The 23,326-nt window shown below is 35.3% G+C and overlaps 1 protein-coding gene across 2 annotated transcripts in view; it reads left to right on the forward strand.

Moving 5' to 3' along the window:
• Positions 1-23,010, forward strand: part of LOC132555875 (AT-rich interactive domain-containing protein 2-like) — a 41,254-nt gene extending 18,244 nt beyond the window's left edge. Inside the window, exons 3-21 of one of the 2 annotated variants that reach the window (XM_060220239.1) lie at positions 4,256-4,353; positions 5,943-6,097; positions 6,417-6,635; positions 6,876-6,943; positions 7,442-7,511; positions 8,327-8,406; positions 9,280-9,356; positions 9,778-9,859; positions 10,266-10,359; positions 10,952-11,161; positions 11,362-11,511; positions 11,798-11,873; positions 12,086-12,223; positions 12,812-12,930; positions 15,189-19,035; positions 19,341-19,476; positions 20,679-20,855; positions 21,317-21,408; positions 22,162-23,010. In XM_060220239.1, coding sequence (XP_060076222.1) covers positions 4,256-4,353; positions 5,943-6,097; positions 6,417-6,635; positions 6,876-6,943; positions 7,442-7,511; positions 8,327-8,406; positions 9,280-9,356; positions 9,778-9,859; positions 10,266-10,359; positions 10,952-11,161; positions 11,362-11,511; positions 11,798-11,873; positions 12,086-12,223; positions 12,812-12,930; positions 15,189-19,035; positions 19,341-19,476; positions 20,679-20,855; positions 21,317-21,408; positions 22,162-22,267 — 5,994 coding nt within the window. In that variant the 3' untranslated portion in view covers positions 22,268-23,010. The remainder of the gene's footprint in view (positions 1-4,255; positions 4,354-5,942; positions 6,098-6,416; positions 6,636-6,875; positions 6,944-7,441; positions 7,512-8,326; positions 8,407-9,279; positions 9,357-9,777; positions 9,860-10,265; positions 10,360-10,951; positions 11,162-11,361; positions 11,512-11,797; positions 11,874-12,085; positions 12,224-12,811; positions 12,931-15,188; positions 19,036-19,340; positions 19,477-20,678; positions 20,856-21,316; positions 21,409-22,161) is intronic. The other variant, XM_060220240.1, reaches the window with a different exon arrangement.
• The last annotated feature ends 316 nt before the right edge of the window (positions 23,011-23,326 follow it).

Genomic DNA, 23,326 nt, shown 5'->3' on the forward strand with positions numbered 1-23,326 from the left:
ATTGTGGAAGGTCTGTTGTCTTTTGATACAGTAGGTCGAGCCCAAAATGACAGTAATGAATTGTTTTTATAGCACAGGATATATCTGTTTATAGCACACTGAGATTACAATGTATAGATGTAGAAAAATAATGAACTTGTAATTACTTTCAGTTTTAATTGGAGACATTTATTTTGGTTGCTACAGGAGGATTATCATTAGTTATCTTTTATTTGGCTTTCATCCAAATTCTTAATCTGATGTAGGCTGTAAGTTACAGTATGTGAAAGAGAATTACTGTACTGCCATTATTGCTTACAGGAAACTTTTCCACATGCAGCCAATTTTGTGACGTGTACATGTAAGTTAAGTAAAACTTTGGTAAATTAAGAGTTTAAACTTAAAACATAGAAACGGTAAACCCACATTTGTTTGATTATCAAAACAATTACAAGTGAAAAAGAAAAGATCATTGTTGATTTAGCTTGAATTAATTTATAATTAAATTATAAAACCATATAAGCCAAGAATGTTCATAGTAATAGATCAGTCATCCCTGACTTTAACATATTCAATCATTTCTTGTAACAGCTGATTTTAGGAGAGCATGGTCAAAATCAATTTCCTTGTAGAACCTGGATATTAAGGACAGAAAAACTAGAATTGGTTTTCAGCCTAATTGTCACATTAAACTAGATATCTAATATGGCCACCATCTATATCAGATATGAAGTAGGAGTAATACAGGTCTTGCTGGCCTCAAATTCATTTTCACATATTTAAAGGGTCGTATACCTGTGTCCTTGTGATTGAAACAAGAATTTTCCTTAAAAAATATACGAAAAAATGCCAGTCAAAACTTTCAAAAGACTTGCTACGAGTTGCTATCTGTGTTAATGTTACATACCTGGTAGTAGTAATTGAGGACAGGCAAATCCATTTTATTAGTCTGGGTTAAAACTCTGCTGGAATGAAACTAATAACATGTTCACTGAAGTGTTTCTCTGATCAACACCTGTCCATGCTGTGTACTGAAGTCTTGATCAATAGTAATCTATAGCTACAGAAACTAGCTGGTCATTTTCTGTAGTTTGGAGATCTTGATGATCAGGAGGTATTGATCATCTATAGTACATCTCATCTCTTCTACTTTCTGCTGGGAATTCTTCTCATGATTTGTGAGAGTGTAAAAACTATATAAATAACTCCTTGAACAAATTCAAGGTACTGCTTTGAACATGAGATAGAGTCCTGAATACATGGCAATTTCATTCAGTTATCTCCTTTGTTAGTGTCTAATACAGGGTTTATACGTAGGAATGTATACACTTGTGGTTTTTTTATTTTGGGAATATAAATGAGTGGCAGGGCATTTAAATGTGTGATTTGTTTTGTGATTAAAATCTACAGGAACCATTGGAGAGGGCAATCTGAGAGAAAACCCAATACTGGTACAAGGCATCCTGAGTAAATCTGAATTGAAGGAGATTAAAATCTTTCCAATATTCATGTATGCAAAATTGATTAAAGTGTCATTGGTTGTAGCATCTTGTAGGAAAATTGTTTTAGTTTGTAATTCCATTCGTCAATGTCAGATGTTTTATGTTTCTTTACATGGAGGAAGTTGAGATGGAATTGGCTTGTCGCCATAGCAAAATGGAGCCCATGGGTGGGTTTCTGTCGGGCATGATCAGTCATCAAATCATGAAATGTTTGCACTTTTTGTTCGTGAAAAGGATGTATTTTTATTTATTGAAAACTGAAATGGTGAAATCAAATCGTGCTTCCTTTTTAAAATAATTTGAAAATTGGTTATTTTGCTTTACTCGGAACATATTACAGTTTTGAAATGTCTGGTGAAAGTTATTGGGAGTTTTCAATAAGATATCAAATTTGCATTTGATTGAATAGGAGAAAATTGAGTATACTTGTATGGCCAGATTGAATCTCAGCAGAAAAGAGAGATATCCTTTTTCTGCATTGTATACTTTTACATTATAATTTAATCATGAAGTGAGAGAAAAACAGTAGTTCTGAACTACTGTCATGACCAATTAAGTTGATCATAGACTGGTGTCTTTTGTAGGATTTCTTGCTACACCAGATATAGGTGTATTACATATTTCATTTCCATGAACCAGATCTAATCAGGATATAATACTCCTACTATGAAGTACAGACTTACTTTTAGGTCATCTGACCCGAAGGATCATATTTTGTCCATTATTGTGTGCTGTCTGCAATCTTCTCCATAACCATAAGGCCCAAGATACTGATATTGGGCCTGTAGCGTAATGGGATGAATGGCTACCAATTTTGTTGAAATGAATGACCTTGACTTACTTTCAAGGTAACAGGTGTCAAATATATCAAAATCTTTACATGACTTCTTTTCAATAACCATGAGGCCTTCTGTGCTGAAATTGGGCCTGTGGGATGAAGGGTTACCAATTTTGTTCATGTGATTGACCTTTTCTCATTTTAAAGGTCACATGGGTCAAATGTGTTAAAATCTTCAAACAACTTCTCAATAACAAAAAGGTCCAGGTTGTTGATATTTGTTCTTTAATATAAGTGGATGAAGGACTACTGATTTGTTAAAATAATTTACCTTGACCTATATTCAAGATCTGTTGGGTTAAGTGAGTCGAGATCTTAAAATTTCTTTTCAATGAGCAAGAGGTTCAAAGTAATGACATTTGTGTAGTAGCAGGTATAAAGAAGTTAGCAGAAAATTTTTTTATGAACCAACAATGTCTTTGTAAGCTTGAAAGTAGTTGAGCAATTTATTTAAAGCCTATGTGACCTCTTTCATATATAGGACTTTATAGTCAGGTGACCGTTAAGACCTGTGTGTCTCTTGTTCCATTGTCTATTCTATTTTTGTGTGGTATTTTAAACAAATTTCGTTTGTTATCAAATCAAGAAAGGATGTTGAATAGGAATACTTTACTCTTGAACTTTAAAAAAACATTTTGCAAATCACAAAACTATAATAATTTGATATGAGGGAAGAGTTACTAATTATATCCTAGCTAAGTGATTATGCTGACAGAGATCGAAGTGTGACAGCTAATGTATTCTGCATGGTTGTGTCATCTTTTCCGTCTCTATATAATGAAATATCTCCCTAGCTCAGATTACCCAGTGACATCCTACTTCAGTATGGCAAAGCACCAACACTGATCAGGTGTACACATGTACACACAAAAAAATCTGGTTCGGAATTTATTTACATTAAATTATGGAAAGCCTTTTAACTTAAACTGTGTATGGGGTTGATATATCACTTTTATATAAATAATATATATAGACACACCTTTTTTCATATATATATATATATATAAAAGTAACTTTTTTCACAGTTTGGAATTAGATAATGCTAAATACTCCTTTGTAAAGCTATATATATTCTAGATAAGAAAGGATGTGGAATGTGTAATTAGCCAGTAAAATGAGTTGATTATAAAATAACGAACAGGTGTAAACAAGACAGTACTGATCACAAATACATGTCATATAGTCATCTTTAGTTTATAGTGAGATGTGCATGATATTAAAACACATGTGATGCAGATTATAAATAAACAGTTTTTTCACATGGTAAATTCATATTTTACATGTGTGATAGTATGGTTGTATAGTGTTTGATGATCATGTTTGATGAAAACTGAAACTAGTTTGTTCACATCCTATTATACACACACACATGCCAGGATTTAAACATTTCAGCTACACAGAAACCTAGGATTTTACATCAGTGTTAATCTTGTTGTGGCATTTGTGAATTATTGATTAAGTACAAATGATGTGGTTATGCGTGCTCCTAAAGCTTACAATCTGCTAACAGCATTTGTGTTACTGGTTCAGTTACAAGTGCATGATCAATCCACTTTACAGACTGAGTACAAGTAGTAGATACAAAATCATTGAATTTATTTAGTGTAAGATATTACCTGTTACCAAATGTTGTTCCAACATTAAATATTATTACCGATGTCTACATAAATGTATATCATGTATGCAGATAGTGGTCTGATAAACCCGCAGTGTGGCTAGCTACATTTGCATATGAACAGACAGGAATACTTTTTTTACCAACTAAAATTGTTATATGTATAATAAAGAATAGTAAAGCGATCAATAACTTGGCTTTCTTCAGAGATGAACATGTCTTCATGGCTGTATAAGATGATATGTCTGTGTTAGCGGTAATGACAAAGAAAGGCTGTCAGGGTGGGAGAGCTTGTATTGTAGCTGTGTATTTATCTTGTAGGTTAATGATGAAGATTTGTGGGAACAGATCCAGGGAGACTTCCACATACCCAAATGCTGCAGTAATGGAACCCAAGCCATTAAACAAATCTACATCAGGTTAGTGAGGTTTTATTATCAACTATTTATACATACAATAATGTACTTGTTAGAAATTTTTTAAATCTCTAGATCTGATAATGTGTTTAAAGAAATTTGATATTGCAAGAGCATTGTATGTGGGTACCAGAGTATCTATCAGAATTTCATTTTACGTAATCATCTGAAAGACAAGAAATTGAAGGTGTAGCTAGATTAGATAAATCCCAGGTTGTCTCTTATAAATTTTCCCAATGTCTGGCTATGTCCCAATACAGCTGCAAAATCTTTTTATGTGAGTATGCGTGAAATGAGTAGGTGTGGTGGTATTTTTTTTATATTTATTTTCTCCATGTTTATCTGGTTTTCTGGGTAAAGCAAGTAAGAAATAATAATATTGCTTATAAGTCTTCTTATGACAAGAAATGGCTTTATGTTTATAAATTTATCATTATGTGAACAAAAAGAATGTTTTTGCTATATACATAATGCATTATTCTTAATCATCCGTACTACAAGATTATAAATTGTCTTCAGGATTTTAATTATCTGTGTTTAAAGGTACAGGCAGTCAGCTGTTGGTAGAAAATATATGTATATGTTGTAAGATTTAAACACATGCCTCTCTAATAAAAGTTGAGTCTAGGATGGAAGTAAACCTACAGGGATATCGTATGTGCTGAAGCATGTTGATTGATTAAGTGGCGAGGCCTTATAGCAGGGCACGTTTTGTGTGGAGGAAGTGCCCAACTCTTCAGACTTCACAAAACCTTTTAACATTGATTTTACTATCATCAAAGCAGTACATGGTGGCAGGTCCAGTTAACTTTATTTATATATTTAGTTTACATGTACATGCAAGAATTTCTATCAGGCAAGGCCTAGCCAGTGTGTTTAATGGCTCTTTCTCACATTTCTCTGCCTATCAGCAAATTGTCTGAAATTTAATGTTATCATGGAAATCGCACTAACTGCAGATGAAAGAGTAGTCTTGTCTAGATCTATCAAAATTTCCTGTGACTAATTAAACTACACATGTACTAAAGTATGTTAATGATGGTGTATATATGAATACAGGAATATAAATAAGAGTGACTAAAATTGATCAAATATAAAGATAAATAAAAGAAGCAAAGTTTAATAGATATTTGTGATATTGATTATGAAATTGGATACATTCCTTATTAAAGACTAACAGTCAGATATTGAGAAAAGAAAGACTTTATTAGTGTTTTAAATCTGAAAATAACAAAATCCATCAGTGCATAGTTGTAAATGTTTGTATGTTTGGCCTATAGTCTACATGTGTAAATACAGTGGTATATACAGGTGTATATGCCTGTTTTCATATTCTTTTCTACTGTTGTGTTATTTAAGTACAGCTGTATTAATTGCCAGCATTCACTGAGATAAAACAGACCACACAGTTGTCTTTCACACCTTTCTTGACTTTTATCACATGTGCTCACTTTCTTGTATACTTTTGATTACTGTTATAGATATTTGTCCGCAATGTGGTCCTGAACTAAATATCTATCTTTGATGAAGTAAATTTTAGTACATAACTTTGTAAGGAAGAGTTTTTAAAGAGGAAAACATTTGTTACATAGACATCTGGACAAATATGAGAAGGTACATTTCCATGGACAAGACCCAGACAGCAAGTATGTGGAGGATGAAGGCGATACTCCAGCCCGTAAAAAGATCTGCCTGCCTATTTATGGTATCCCTAGCTCGTACAACTACAGCCAACACAGGGTACCAGGTAGGTGGACCGGGGTCGCAGGTCAAAGAAAACCATTAGTATTTTGTGTTATATATGTAAAATGTATTCTTTCGTTATAGTAATAAATTATATCAATTTTTTTTCTTCAGAAAACGAAATTGTCATCAGAAAAAAGTCAGAACTAATTGTACTCTTCATAGCTCTTACAGCTAAAGGAAGCTGGAAAATTAAGTATCAAACAGTGTTACTGCTTTATGAATAAGTTATTATAGAAGTCAGATTGAGTAAAATACTGAAGATAAAAAAGTATTACATTATTTTGTTTTTATTCATTTTTTTTTTTTCATTTAAATTACAGAAACTCTTCGCCAATCACATGGGTTTTCAACAGATTACGTCAAAATTAGTGATTATGAAAAATTGGAAAAAGCACTTATGTCGGGCCTTCCAAACGAGGTTGACTTTGTCATCAATGTGTGTACTCTATTATCCAATGAGGGCAAACATGTGTTACGATTGAAAAAATCCCGCCATCTTCTCAACCTTCTAATGGCTCATATAGGCATATTTGTACCAGGTGAGTACAGCCATACAGGATACGGCAAGTTTACTGTTTATTGACAAGGATAAATTATCTAATATGTCTAGTATTGTAATGCATATGCAAGCTTCAAGAACTTTCTTGTGATTGAATGATATTTAGTTATGTTTGCCCTTGGCTTACACTAAAAATTGCTCATTAATTTGTGAAATAAGACTCAAATCTTGTGCTGTTTATAAAGTTCTTTGTTATAGCCATTATTTCTCTTTTATTCAGGGAGCGAAACTTTAGAAGATGTGTATGAATCCAACTGGACAAAATATTTGCATAGAGATTTTATACATGTGAGTTTTATTTAAAGAAAATTTACAGTTAGGTCTGTCATGTCTGTCAGGTCTGTGATCTTGGATCGTCTATGGAGGAATAATATTAGCTCTGTACTAAATGTCAAATATGTAAGGTTCAGATCTTGCTTGTCAGTTGGAAGTTTAAAGTTTTGTATATTGAAGAAACATGTTTTCCTAGGCTGTCAATTTACAAATGGCATCTGTTGAAAGCTAAAAGATATGATTGCTGCAGTTTAATTTCCTTTTTTACAAAAAAAAAAAATAATAAAATCTTTTACAAAGAATTTCTGTGTTAAAGTTAAGATACTGAAGATGCAAGTGTAGCTACTAAAGATGGAAGTTTAGATACTGAAGAATTATCTGTGATCTCATATTGAAACTTGATTTAGGTGAAAATATTATGTGTTGATATGATTTTCATTAAAAAGTTTTTAGATCTTACTCATCTTTCATGGTTTTCTTATTGATGTATTTCACATTTTCCTTTTTTTTCAGTTTTGGTATGATACAGTCAAAGATTCAGAAGCTAAGAAATTGATTATAACCTCACGGAATTATAATAGAAGTAAGTTACCATAGCAACCTTGCTGTGAGTGATGTTAATGGTTGTCTCGCAAGGAGTTGACATTTACTGTTATAATGGGAAGTACATTAACTTGCTTTATACATCAAACTTTCTGTGTGCAGAAAAAGACTTGCTCATATAAATAGAATATTAGATTATGATTCTCTAATGATTATTGCAGTGGATCCTCATTAGTTTGGATAATGGTGATTAGTAAATAAGAATACACTGTAACCAGTTTTACTGAGTTTATGTTCTCATCTACTTGAATTTTTAACTCATTTGTTAGGGACTACTAACTGTTTGTCGTTCATCATGGTTGGAGAAATACTTTATTGAATTGCCAAATGTTGTGTGCATATGCATTAAGTATGGTGGAGTGTCACAGGCTTATTTTGGATCTTGAGTCCCAAGACCCATCAGACTTCATATGTGCACATGCCCGTACCTGCTATGCTACTAGTATATGGTGTACTGGTATCTGAGGCCAATATTGTGGGCTAGACTTAGGTTTAGCACTATTGGATTTCTTGCTGGACTTTGCATCTAATTTAATTCCATCAAAATGGGAGAAAGCGTTTTCCAGACATAATAAAGCGCATTTCATGTAGCTGTTTCTAAGTAGATAATGAATTCTGTCAAGTTTGGACACTTTGCTTACCTGATGAACTCTCTTGGCATAGATAATATAATGGTCAAATAGCATGGTGGTTTCTATCATAACCAGTTCTTTTATAGCTTCTTTTGCATAAGCAGATTGTGATATATTGATATGCCTCAATTGTGTTTAATTTTTTACTTTTATTTCATTTTAGAATCCTTAATAGGTGAAGAGATACTAAATCTGGGTCGTGACATGGGCAGACATGACTTGGAGGGACAAAGAGTGCTACAGGTACAAAAACAGTGTGACATGAATCTTTCAATGTCTCCTATCATTTATTAGAAGACAAAGGGATGCTCTTTCATTATGCATTAAGTTGTACAGGATATTGATGTTATATTTTACTTGTAAGGGAGACATAGTGTTATCCTAGTCAAAGTCACTGTGACTATTACCATTAGGTTGTACAGGATATTGATGTTATATTTTACTTGTAAGGGAGACATAGTGTTATCCTTGTCAAAGTCACTGTGACTATTACCATTAGGTTGTACGGGATATTGATGTTATATTTTACTTGTAAGGGAGACATAGTATTATCCTTGTCAAAGTCACTGTGACTATTACCATTAGGTTGTACAGGATATTGATGTTACATTTTACTTGTAAGGGAGACATAGTATTATCCTTGTCAAAGTCACTGTGACTATTACCATTAGGTTGTACAGGATATTGATGTTATATTTTACTTGTAAGGGAGACATAGTATTATCCTTGTCAAAGTCACTGTGACTATTACCATTAGGTTGTACAGGATATTGATGTTATATTTTACTTGTAAGGGAGACATAGTATTATCCTTGTCAAAGTCACTGTGACTATTACCATTAGGTTGTACAGGATATTGATGTTATATTTTACTTGTAAGGGAGACATAGTATTATCCTTGTCAAAGTCACTGTGACTATTACCATTAGGTTGTACAGGATATTGATTTTATATTTCATTTTAACAAAGGTAGTTTACTATTTTGACCTGGCTGATTTGCTAATATTCTTTGAATACTGTGAGTGTGCTATTAAAGTGCTCCATTCTTAATTCCCTCATTTCTCCTCCTCATTTTCCAAGGTCATATGTTGCATCTGTCTTTCATTTGTCTTTCAGCTGGCTGTCATTCTGAGAAATTTATCTTTTGAGGAAGAAAATGCCACTTTTATGTCTTCAAATGATCTAGTCTTCAGGTGAATATGATCATGATTATTTGCTTTCAAGTTAAAAGCTGACTGTAGATATAAGTATGATCTAAACCTTTGTGGTATATTTAACAGAAGTTTATATTTACACTAATAGAAAATCTGTATCTTTGAATTTAAAATTACTTGAAATTTTTCTGTCATAGAATTGAAAAAAATGAAAATGTTGTATATTTTCTTTAAATAGTAATTATGAAATAAAATGATCAATTGTTACTTGTAAGTAAGAATATAAAAAAATATATAACAAAAAACACTACTTTTAGATATTGTTTGAAGAATTGAGTGATCTTTTAACATTCTATTAGTACATATTTTTAGACACCATTCACTTTCTGCTTGAGATAAACACTGTAGGTTTTGTAGAAATGTAATTGTTTGTTTCAACCTTTTGTTGACTTTGTTCCAGATTTCTGATGTTATGTATACACAGTAGCTATGGATGTTTGCGACCGTTGGCACTGGATACTCTCGGGAATCTGGCAGAAAAGGTAACTCGACAACAAAGTGTGATTCACTGGGTTTTTTGTCTTGAATAAATAACTAATGCACCTGGCACCATATCCCACCTCAAAACTATAATGAATTGAATAATGATTTGAACAATTAGTATTTTCACATTTGTCAAATCTATTAGTATCAAAGCAATCAAACTTTGTAATTTTTATCTGCTAAATCTGTTCACGTAAAACGGTAAAAATTACATTTGTATATTTTAAAGCAAAGTTGTTACTGAAGATAAAAGTTTCCAGTTCAGATGCCTTGGTCAGAGGGGTTACATTGGCCTTAAACATTTTGTCGAAGAAGAATCTAAATCCATTATCTATCACGGAATAGATTTATTGTTTTGGTAGCCGTTTCATTACTGTTGCTAATTAGGATTTGTGTACCTTACAGATGGTGCTGATCCCAGACAAGGAACAAACAGACATGGTGCTAAATCTGATCTGTAGATGTTTGTCTGCTGAGGATAAGCTGGATGTTGTCAGAGGTTATTATAAGATTATTACCACAGTCCCATTGTACATTAAATAGAGGCTTTATGGCCAGTCTCAAGACACTAAATATGTTTAACCAACCTTAAAGGAAATCTGGAAATCACATAAGTCTGCTTGAATGGCACTCACTTGGCACCAACTAGTTGACCTGCTAGGAGAGATTGATCTTTCAGAATAATCCTTAAGAAATTAATATTGACTGGCTTCTGACATATGCTGAGGCATCTCATTTTGATAGGATGGGTGTTGTCTTTTTAAGTATGGTTAAAGATGGCAGTTTATTGTTCTCAAAATAAACATTGATCATTTATTGCATTTTTAATTATTGGGTGATATTCTAGGAAAGTTGATTTTCAGAAATTTTAGGTAACATACAAATACACCAGTTACTAAAAGGCTGTCAAATTAGTCAGTTAATGTTTTGTTGCCACACCACCTAGCATCAACCAACTAGGATGACCAAGATGGACAGTGGCTATAAAAAGCTCTCTGCAAGCTAGTTAGAAAAGTTATAAGAGTTTATATCTATCCCCTATTACTCCTTCAGTAGTTCATCATTAACAAACAACATGTATCCCTATACAGGTCTGGAGATCTTGAGTAAATTGTGTATGAAAGATGAAAACGATGTGATACTGGAAGAGCGCCTGGATGATCGTATCTATGAGGATGTGATTCGCCTTCTGGGAGTGTATGACATCCAGATCATTGTTCATAGTCTGGAAGCTCTATACCAATTATCTGAGATCGGTGAACACTCCGCTACCAAGATTGCTGCTGTCAAAAGAGCTGTTGGTATGTACACATGGCTAAGTGTTAAAGTGACATTGTCATATTGATATCTTTAGCAGGGACACAAAGATGTGTTGAAAGTGGAAACTGTTAACTTGTAAATTTAATTATTTTTAGTTGAGTTCTATTATAGTATAAAAGTTCTTTCTTTATGTTTCTTCTGAAATAACTTGTTAAGTTTAGTATGGTTTTATTTGCTGTAGATTTCTTGGTGACGCTGCTGACAATAGAAGCACAAGCATATGGACCCAATTCCTTAGTGGGAATCAAGGTTGTGGAATACTGTCCCCCTCCCCAACCTTCGGGGGATCAGCCTGCCCCAGCCAATTCACAACCCATGCTTCCTTCACAAAGTAAGTTCTATTCATTTGAAGCTTTTGGTAGAATATTCTTAATAATTACTTGAAAGAGCTATATCTTAATATTCGAGTATACAAAGTATAAACATTTACTATAAAGTGATGGAGGCATTTGCCTTGTTCTTGTTGTTATATTTGCAGTGTTCTGTACATGAGTATCAAGGTAATGACAATTAATTTTGATCAGGGTCTCTCGTTAATGAATTAAATTTGTCATAAAGTCATGAGCCAAAAAAATGTTAATTTGCATTTTCACACTTTTTTAATGTTGTACTTGTAGAAAATGCTCCTCAAGGTGCAGCATTGAAACAAAATGTACCAGCTACCTGTGATGTCGAGTCGACAACATGCAATTGGTGAGTAGATTTTAGTAGACGTCTATAGTTTGATAATGATCTAAAGACTTTCCTGATTCTTAATAATTTCATGAAGATAATACTTTTTAATGTGGGAAAGAAGTCTGATTTTTACTACAAAAGTAAGTGCTTTGTAGCAGATAACTTAATTACAACAGTGTAACCTTTAACTGATACTTTAATGTTTTCACATAAAATTCAATCTCTTTCAGGTTACAAAGTGCATTTGAAGTAAAAGACAGCGGTGATTCCCTGTCACAACTTCATCTCTACGCAGAATATATCACCTTCTCCAAGAAGTACACTCTGCCACAGCTCTTACCAGCCCAGGCTTTCCTCAACTGTGTTAAGTATGTTCACTTCCAAGGGCCTGGCAAAAACTTTCAAAAGCAATCCTGTGACTAGTGGGCGGGTTAAGAGTACTTGTCTTGAGAAAGAATTCACTTATCTGCAAAATTTGCATCAGAAATTTACGAAACCATGCATAGAGTGCTCACATATTGTGTATCAGGCTTTAATTAAATCAAGTCCAGTTATGAATCAGTTGTTATCTAATGAATGTTTTACTAAAACTATTACCAACATTAAGTTCACACAACTGGACATGATTTGGTGTTAACATTGCTGAGTAGGTTATCTTTTGGGACAAATGGTGGTATGTTTTTCTAAGAATCTATAGAAAATATAACTTTAACATATGGTAATATTTGCTCAAGATAAATTTGTTTACTGTTTTGTTGGGTTTATCATGGTATAAGGTTAAAACTTTCTTTCAGTTTCAAAATAGTTTGGTTTTAGTTAACTTTTCAGGTGGAAGTAGATATCAAGATTCAGTATTCAAAATATGCTTATTAGACAAAACTGATGTTAAAAGATTGTGATATTGTAAAATTGTGTTCCTAAAGATTCAGATAGTATATTGTGATTTTGTTTTGTAGAATTGTGTTCCCAAAGATTGAGATGGTAACAGTTGGTAAGGAGGATGGATCACAGGAGATTGTGTACAAAGGTCTTGTCAAGAAACTCAATCCTCCACCATTTGCTGTTCACTGTTCAGGTATGTATCTGAAATAATGGTTTCTTAAGTTTCAATACTATCAAATGATTAAATGAATTATCTCAATATTATCAATTAATTAAAGCTTTATTGGAATTTTGTGAATACAGAAAATTTACATTAGTATTGATTTCACACTTTTTTCTCTTCAATTTATTTGAAAATTTTTCTCTGTAAACTGCTTTATTCTACAAATCCAGTGACTTTTGACTTGTATCTTTTGCCTATTGATAACTCCCCTGACATTTGACAGAATGTGATTTTTACATGCGACTATCTTGGAAAGGCAATTTTGACTGTACACAGTGCACATTCAGTGTTTGCATGGCATTTTGGTTATTAAAATTAACACATAGTGTTGTGACTAGATGTTCTAGAGTGTATACATTATTTTCCTGAATTTTTTCAAGATTTGAGTAGATATACATTGATTCGGATAAAAAATGTTCAATTTTCTGACCGAGATACTTTGAGAGTTTTATATAAATTATCCTTAAAAACTCAGCGTAGACAACAAATAGGGGCAATATCAATGTTCCATTTTTTACTGAGTTAGTATATGATAAACACCATCATGAAATACCTAGATATTTGGTTGAAAGTTAAATAATATACTTTTTTAATATTTGCTTAGTTTGATCACATCTGGGATGTTGTTATTTCCTATAAGGTGATGATATTTATGAACTTCAGAATTTCAATTCGTTTAATCAAAATATTGTGCATCAATATATTTTGTTGATGCTGTTATTTCAAAATGATGTTTTGTAATCATTGTTCTTGATAATTTCTCAAAATTTGAAAATTTGTCATACTTAGGCTATTATCCTTACTAACAGGATTGGGAATCATTACTGTAAACCTTTTTCTGTACACATTAAACATAGCAGAAATATATTTCTCATTATAGAATTCTTCAGTGCCACGTAGAAAGTGTTTGTGTCACATTCCCTTACTAGAGTATAACACGCAACCTATTACTAACATCATTGATTGTTCTTGCTATTACTTTCATAGGAAGGCTATCATACAAAAAACTTAACACCCTCTATCATCTTTACTTGTAATACACTTTATCTGGTTTAAGCAGCACAAGAAAAATGTCAGTTTTCATGCATGATGACTATCATTATTCTTTAAAATGTTTGTATTGCCTCCCTTGACCTGAGTGCACTGCATCAGTTTAACCTGAGCTATTAGATTGATGAGATATAAAATTATCAAAGTTTTCTTCCTATAGTGCTGAATGGCAGGACCAAGTGAAGTGGGAGGGGTGGGGAGGGGGTTGGTTATTATGATGTTTTAATAGTTTAAAGATCAATAATCTATTGATAAAGATCAATTATCTATTGATGAAGATTTGACTAAAACATGGTCCAGTAGAGTTAAGAAACATAGGTACGATGGTATAACACGTAACATTGATAACAGATATTTGTATTTTATGTTGCATGCTGAGCACTTTGGTTGCTTTAAATACTGAAATATCATCGGCATGATCAACAGATAAATACATTGAGCTTGCTAATATTACTCTACCAGAGCTTGCATATTCGGCCAAATTTGTTGAAAAGTAGATTTTGCAGGTTAAATAAAAGTTTCAAAATTCTAAAAAAAAATAATATGCTTTCAATATCTGATGAAACTATGAACTAAAATAGTCTGTGGTGGCATTATACTGGTATGATTTGTATGAATATCACCAACATCACCTTCACTGGCAGCTGTGAACATATATCTTTGATGACCTCTCTTTGCTTGATGTTGTGCTGTACAGCTAACTTTCTTCCCTGGTGTACTTTTATTGTGACTCGTAAAGTTTCACATACAGATTGTGCAAGTGTTTAAAGTTAACACATTTAGATTACATTAGTTATTGAAACAAAGTAGACCAAAGTCTGCTGTCATAGACAGAAATTGTTAAATGATTGAAATTAAGCCTAATTATCTGACATAATATATCAGAAGATATTTCAAATTCAGATTTATACAGACAATCAGGATTTACTGCTAATTTCACTTGAGCAATTACTATTTCACAATTTTCTCCAGCTTGTACTTTGCCATAGGAAGAAAGCTAACTCTGATGAGGTGATCATAGAGCAGAAGTAGGACCTTAAAGGTGTCTGCTGCAACATATAGCCATGTTTGATGTTGTATTCGTTGTATTACGGAAGCTTTGCATGCATTTTCATCTTGTGGTTTTGCTAATTATTGGAGTATTATTTAGTTCTGTGTTGTATCTATTTTGCTTTCAGTTAAACCTCGTAGTAGTGTTGTGCACCCATCAGCCTTTCCTTCGACAGCATCTAATCCATACGCAACTGTTGACCTAACTCAAACTCCGACTCTCAGACAGCGTCTCATGGAACCTCCCAGGTTATCTCCCTTACAAGCCTCTCCATCCCTTCTTCCTGTAGGTGGTGCACCAACAGCGGGGAAGAACAGTGCAATATCATCGTCCACATCTATGTTGTTGTCATCCAAAATACAAGCTAATCAACAAGCCACACCACCTGTACAGCAGAGAACGCCTACCAGGCCTTCTCAACAATTGAAACAGATCCAACCAGCTCCTTCTCCTCATCAGTCACCATCAATAACAGTTACTAGTAATCACTCATCCACCCCAGTTATCTCATCTTCATCCACCCTGCCATCGTTGGGCAATGCCCAGGTCATTCAGTCTCGCAATGTGTCAGCACCACAACAGCAAATTCAACCACAGCAGGTAATGGCTACTGGAGGACAGAATCTTCCTGTATTTGTTATACAACAGGTCTGTCAGTCAGATCCTACACAACAAGGCAACTTCCCTGTATTTGTACAAGAGCCGCAACAAAAGTCTACAGAAACTCGCATGATAAAAACTCTTTTGGCTAAAAAGCTACGACACAACCAGTCGGGGCCAGTGCCCATATGTCCAAAGATGGACCCCAGTAACCCGATGCAGCTGCTGACCTTCACAACCCAGCAGAGCAATGTTATTCAGGAGCAGCTGCAGCATCCCTACATGATGAGCAGTCAAGGAACCACTACTGTTCTGCCACAGTTTGACCAGCTTGGTCAGCTACAAGGCCAGGTACAGGTCAGCGTGGACAGTCCGCAGTCCAACCAGTCTCAGTCATCACCCTCCTCTGGAAGCATGTGTATTGTCCAGTCTAGTCAGATGGGAATCAGTAACCCTACCTCCCAACAACAGGTGGTCACTTCCCATCAATCACGGCCAGTGAAATCAGATCGTACAGCAAAGAAGAATGGCAATAGCCCAAGTTGCACACAATCACCTAGTACAAATTCATCTCGATCATCCTCACCAAAGAATTTCTCCCCCAAACCGCAAGTCACACCATCCCTTGGCCAGGCTCTGCCCTCCTCCAACCCAGAGTCTCCTCATCCCATGGATGGGGACCTGGAGGTGTGTGGGGAAGTTGAACGCGCCAAGGATGTGGTCACTGTTGGACAGGAGGCCATGATAGAACGTATTGAAAACAAGTGTCTCGACCGCATCAAGAGCATGCATAAAACAGTAACCACAACCCCTCAACCGTCCATCCAACATGCCCACATGGAATCTGGCCCCATGATAGTCCCTAATACTGCTGTCAACACTAATTCAGTGTCCAGTAGCAATGACCAGGTACTGGATACAGGTCAAAGAAGGAATAATATGCTTAGTGACACAGGTCAAATCATTTCCAGTGTCCAAAGTCAGGACCAAGTTGTGAACCCACCTACATTGAATGCCAGTGAATGTAGTGGTAACCCGATCTCGGCCATGGTTTTGCCTGCTGGGCCAGAATCTACCATGGCTTCTGCTACAGTAGAAAATCAAATTCGTGAACAAACTTTATTTCATCAGAACCACAATGTGCTGCAAGAACCACAGAACAATTTCTCGGGCATTTTACAGAGTGAGAAACTGAATGGTGATATTGGAGATTCAGAGGATAGTATGTCATCTGACATTAACAATACTAACAACAACCACACAACAGAGGGAAACCTAGACAGAACTACTGCAATCTCATCTATTGCCAAAGACTGCACTAGTGAAGATGATAATGTGTCACAGCTGGAGAGTGTGTCAGACATGTCAGAAACAGCTAGGGCAGCTTTAAACCTAGAGGCAAGCTACAATGACATGGAGGTGAACAGCATTGATGATTGTGTAGGAGAAGGAGTGGAGGACAACTTCCTCTGTGATGAGGAGGCAATAGAGAAATACAATAATATGGATGACCATTCAGAACAGATCTTGGAGAATGGAGGTAGAGAATCTCTTCTGGAGAGAGAGGATGGTATCCTCACTCACCCTCCTCAAAATGAGGACAGTAATCTGAAAGACCTTCCTTCGAAGGAGGAAAGTGTGGTAAAGGACAAAGTTGTGGAGGAAGTGTCAGCTGTGAATGGTATCCCAGAATATCAGGAGGAAATCATCCCTTCTCCAACTCCTGAACCTGTTCTTACTAATGGTCTGGATTCTGAAGACAGTTGCTCTGGCATCAAAGAGGACATTCAGAGCTCTGTAGAGCTAAAGGAATGCATGAACAAACTTAGTGAAAAAGTCATGCCAAAAATGAATGGCATTATGGTGAATCATGTTACCAATGGTGAGGTGGACCCGTATGAAGGCCACAGTAATGGCATTGATTATGAGCTGAGCAATGATGGGTTAATGGGTATCGGACAAGAGAACGGACAAATGGAAGAGTCAGCGGACAATGAGGATGTGAAGCATGTTGTCATTCATACAGGTGAAGGTGACCATGTGGTCATCAACTCACAAGGTTGTTTAGAAATCAATGGTAAAGTAACCAATGTAGAAAATCTACCAACGACAACTGTAACAAACTCAACGGAAGATGAGGACTCGGAGCAAGTCCTGGCTATAAAGAGCATCCTTGAAGAGGCTAGTGAAGAGGAAGAGGATGAGTACAACAACATTGGTGAACAGACTGCTTGTTTCAATCTGACAGGGGAAGGGGAGACAATGGAGACTGGAGAAAATAGTGCTTCTCGTGAACCAGCAGGGGATCCTGATGAAGTTATCATAGAAAATGAAATGTGTTTGAAACCATTAGGTCAGTCAGGCCAGTCACAGACCCCTGATGAAGTTACGGAAGTTCCAATGGAAGAGACTGCAAATGACCAATGTCCGGACCAGAATCAGGGTACTAATCCAGTTTTGATTCTAGAGCAGGACAGCTGTTCCCAGCCAGAAATTCCCATGAATGAGGACTCAACTGACAGTTTACCTGTGTTACCACAGACTAGTGAGGATAACAAAATAGACATTGTGGAGGCTGCTGTGGCCTCATGTGATCTGAAGCCCCAGGATGGTATGGACGATATTCCTTGTGCTAATACCATGACTGTGGGTAGTATTGTACAGGTGATGCCTATCAGTATAGGGGACATGCCATTAGGACAGCCACTGTTGGGCCAGCCCATTATGGGCCAACCCCTGTTAGGGCAGCCTCTTGTAGGCCAGCCAGCGTTGGCCAGACTGCCCTTTCCTACTATCATGGATATTAATGTTGGAAGTATTTCCAATGACAATACATTTAAGATCAGCACAAGTGGTGTAAAAGTGGAAACAAGTGGTAACAACATCATCTACAGTCGTCCCAGTGGTCAGTTAGACTTGACTGGTGGGCAGTTTGTAGTGTACGAGGATGACAAGTCTCGAACATCTTCAGTACAGGTGACAGATGTGTGCAACTCGCGGCATGTTCCTACTCCAGAGGCTTCCCGTGACAGTGAACTCAGCTGTGATAGTGTTGCATCATCCCTAACAGACTCCTCCACAGACAAACATTCCATGATCACTGCCGTTCAGGGCATACATATGGCAGTGGCTGCCACCACCAACTCCATCAAAAGTGCTACCACCCCCATCCTCGCCTCCACCTCATCTACACCAACCACAGGCGCCAAAAAATCCAGTCATACCTCCCGCTCAAAGTCAGGTGAAAAACGACCTAAGAAACGCAACAGAAATGCATCAGGTAGTGCTGATTCACGGGGGTCATCTGCTTCATCCACCACCAACACCAGCCCACCCAGTCCAGAGTTCGTTTGTGAATGGGCCAACTGTAAACGGTAAGTCATTGATTTTTCTTTTCTTTCTTTTTAACAATTATTTATCAATAAGTATCATAGAAAGTTGAAGTCAAAGAAAAAGATTACATCTTGAAAAGACTTCAGATAAAAAATTCACATTTTATCCATCTACATGGTACAACAGCACTGATAGATATTTGCTGGAGTATGATAAACATATACCAGATATGAATGCTGATGAAAGTAAAATAGTTTGATGGTAGTTTTACAATGCAGATTGACATTAAGATACAAAAATATCACGACATGATGAGTGATTGGACAAACACCTTGATATGTTGTAGATGTTTTGAGAACTCCCGGAGTGTGTTTGCTCATGTTTGCTCCACACATCTAGTGAGAGATGTAGATGGAGTGTGTCTATGGGAAGGTTGTGAAAGGCTCCAAAGGAAGAGATGGTCACTGTACACACACATACAGGTAATTATATCAGGGTTTGGCCTATAAAGGAGTTCTTTTGATGGTTATCTACTACTGAGTAATGATATTCTACCATTGATTAATGAGATGAAGAAATTTGGTTGTTGAACATTGCGCTCAAAAAGACCATTTTTGAAATAAGTAACTTGTGCATTTTATCTAGCAATGATAAAGGAGGGGCAGTGAGACTGAGATGTTATGTGGTTTTGGTTAGCATAGCATTCACAAGGTCAAGAAGTTGCCTTAAAGGGTATCAATGCTACATTCGTACACATCTGGCTTATTTGGATGATTAATCTAGTATATGACACATAAAAAGGGATTTGGAGAAGTGGCAATAAGTCTTTCAAAAATGCTTTCTGTCTTGGTGAATGCCCTAGGCTGCCAAAACAGAAATGTGAATTTTTATGCATTCAAACAAACTGTTATATATTAAGGTGGTAAAATGGGATATTATACAGAGAGTACATTTAATATAAGTGGGAAAATCTGATTAAAAAAATGTTTTGAAAAATTTATTTATAGTATCAAAAAAACTTTTCTTATAACTGTGAGAAATTCCTATTTCAATAAGTGTGGGAAAAATCAATTAAATGAATAAATTGGAAAATCAATTCTATGCAAGTGAGGTTAAATATTTTTACTGATAAACAAGTGTGGTTATACCTATACTGATAGTGTGGGTATACCTGTACTGATAGTGTGGGTATACCTATACTGATAGTGTGGGTATACCTGTACTGATAGTGTGGGTATACCTATACTGATAGTGTGGGTATACCTGTACTGATAGTGTGGGTATACCTGTACTGATAGGGATGAGTTCAAAAGGGGTCAGATTGGAAGATTGTTACATTTCGAAACAAGTTCCAGTGTTGGATGTGTTTGTCAATGCAGAGATGTTTAATCATTGATAAATCAGTATTTGCTCCTTGTATTAAAGTGACCTTGACTTGACAGAACAATAAACCCAACAAACAGTGAAAGTTAAACAGTGCATGAAAGTAAGACTCTGCAGCAGGTTAAAGCAATGAGTAGATTAGAATATGTTCACTGAACAAGGAGTAGATTAGAATATGTTCACTGAACAAGGAGTAGATTAGAATATGTTCACTGAACAAGGAGTAGATTAGAATTTGTTCACTGAACAAGGAGTAGATTAGAATTTGTTCAATGTTGATTGAATTATCGCTGTGTTGCAGGATCATCACTGTTCTGACCTTGCATTAAAGGCAGCTAAGTTGCGGCGACATCAGGCCCAAAATGCAGGCACCACCAGCACAAAACCTCACACTGTACCAGCTCTGGTCTACCCGGGGGATGCCGCTTGGCAAGCCATACGCCGCTTCACACCTAAACCGCCCTATCCCGAATTTGTGGTGAGTCAAAAATCCAATCATGTTTTAGACTTCTCACATACTGCTCACCTGAAGAAAATGTTATGTGATAATTGTTTGTTAAAGGGGCTACTTTTCAGTCAATCATAATTTATTAGAAATAACCTTGCATAGTTAAACAAGATAATATGGGAAATTAAATGTTAGTGATTATGATGAATTTACACTTGTGACAATGAATTGAAAGGTACGTTATGAGTTTTACTTTGTTGGTGGTTCCAACACCGCAATGATATGAAGAAATACATCGCAATTTTTTTACTGGGTCGACAAACAAAATCTTTATTAATTTGATTTTGGAAAATCGAGGTCTTGCAAATTATGGGTAGTTGTACACCTGTTAGAACTAACTTAGGAAAAATGAATCGTTCAGTTTTAATATTAAGATATCATACCATGAGACATTCTGTTATCTTGAGATGAGTGTTTGATTGTATTTGCAGGAACAAAGAGAAGGTCCAGTCACCAAACATATAAGACTTACCGCAGCTTTAGTACTCAGGAATCTAGCCCGATACTCTTCCCTAGGAAGGAGGTCAGTAAGCAGCGCTGATAGCACACATTTTTGTCTCCCACCTTTACAATTTTTTATCACTTCCCATATTGAATTGTATCTTCTGAATGTAGGAACTCCTATAATTTAAATTTCTCTTTTCACAACTGGCCCTAAATGGATGGTCAAGCGGTGAAGTGGTAAAGCTTTGCCTTTCACCTAAGTGTCCAGGGTTCGATTCTCAAACAAACCAGAAAAGGTACGGGGTCACAAGCTTGACCATGCTGGTTTTCCTCGGGTCAGATTTCTCCCATAGTAAGATCCCTCGCATGATTCAGACCAACAGGAGTTATATATATATAGTAGGAATAACTTGATTTTCAATGGTTGTAAGATATATAAAATTTGATTTTGAAAACTGGTCCTATGCACTTCTATGTATGATTATAAACCAGTTTCAATAGAATCAAAATGACACCTGATTAATTCATGAAAATATTTTATTTTGTACATGCCACAAAATTACTGAATTTTCTTAAGACCACAAGACAAATGCACATATCAATTAATAAATTATCTTACACAATATTATCAATTGCAATGAATGAATGACTGCACTATAAGATTTAAAGTTTTCATCATGAAAGAATGAATTTATATAATGACGCCTGACATTTGCATGAGAATATAATTTTAGTATCAAAAATGCAATAAATAAAGTAGTGCCAAGTGAAATTATCAAAATTATTCTGTCATGTGTTTATTGTAAACTAACAAATGCTGTTCTGATTACAGTTTAATCAAGAAGCATGAGCGCCACATCAACTACACGGCAATGAGTGCCCTGGAATCCTCCAATGCTCTAGCCAACTGCCTTTGGGAGACCATCCAACAGCACTGACACATGTCTTGTTGTTCACATCATTTTCATCACAGAACAAACATCCCACAAACTTGCAGCTTAATGTGTGTTCACCCACACAGTCGTTAGTTGTGTTAGGATGATCAGCAGCCATCCTTCAGTTGTCATCAGCCATCCTTATCTCGCTGTCCAATGTATCAAAGCTACCCACTCGCTGCTCACACATTGCCAGTGATAATTTGTTGTGTATTTGTGTCGTAACTGGCACAACAGACTTCTCATTGTTCATAATGGCTGTATACAATGTGTTCATTTATGTATGTCTGTGAGATACCAGGTGATCCAGTTATTAATTATTGTATAAATGTTTCCATATGTTGTCCATGTGCTGAGAGGATTATATGTTACAGAAATGAAAGTCCAACAGAGATAAATGTATTTAATATATTGTTAAAACTGGGGAGTATGATGAATCTATTTTTCTTACGTGTGGCTAGCTTGTATTAATTCATTTTCTTTTTTTTCCGCATATTTAATTAACTTTGTCGTTTAAAGAAAAGAAAATATATGATTACTATACTGGAGGGTTCATTCCTTTGAGCTGTAAAGTTTAATTTATGTTTAGATATAGTTTCAATGAAATATTTGTTTTGTAGATGAAACATTTAAAATCTCACTTGGTATCAAATCTTTATTTATGAAGCAATTACATTTACATTTTTTCTCACAAAGTTCATGTCATTAAACATGTAGTACGTTTTTTCAATTTCACAACCAAAAGAATGTGTCATTGTTTCAAATATAAGTTTTAAATAAAAATCTTTCTGTATCTGTTGCTTTCCGTCACTATTTTGTTCCTTGCTCAGATCTTAAAGAAATCAGTTACATCAGAATTCTTACAGGTTCCAAAGCTACAAATCAAAGTTTCAAATTAAAATGTTTCTCAAACCTGATGATTACTGTTTGTGTCTCTGTTGAATTATCAGCAAGTATGGTCTGTTGTTTTTCATTTCTAACAACGTAAACAAAAAACTAGGGTAAAATTTCTGAATTGTTACAAGGATATGAAAAAAAAATCAAACTACCCGGTATACATGG

The sequence above is a fragment of the Ylistrum balloti genome, unplaced genomic scaffold, assembly GCF_031769215.1.
Source record: "Ylistrum balloti isolate Yb309-2 unplaced genomic scaffold, AGI_CSIRO_Ybal_v1 Utg370522, whole genome shotgun sequence".
Classification (NCBI taxonomy): domain Eukaryota; kingdom Metazoa; phylum Mollusca; class Bivalvia; order Pectinida; family Pectinidae; genus Ylistrum; species Ylistrum balloti.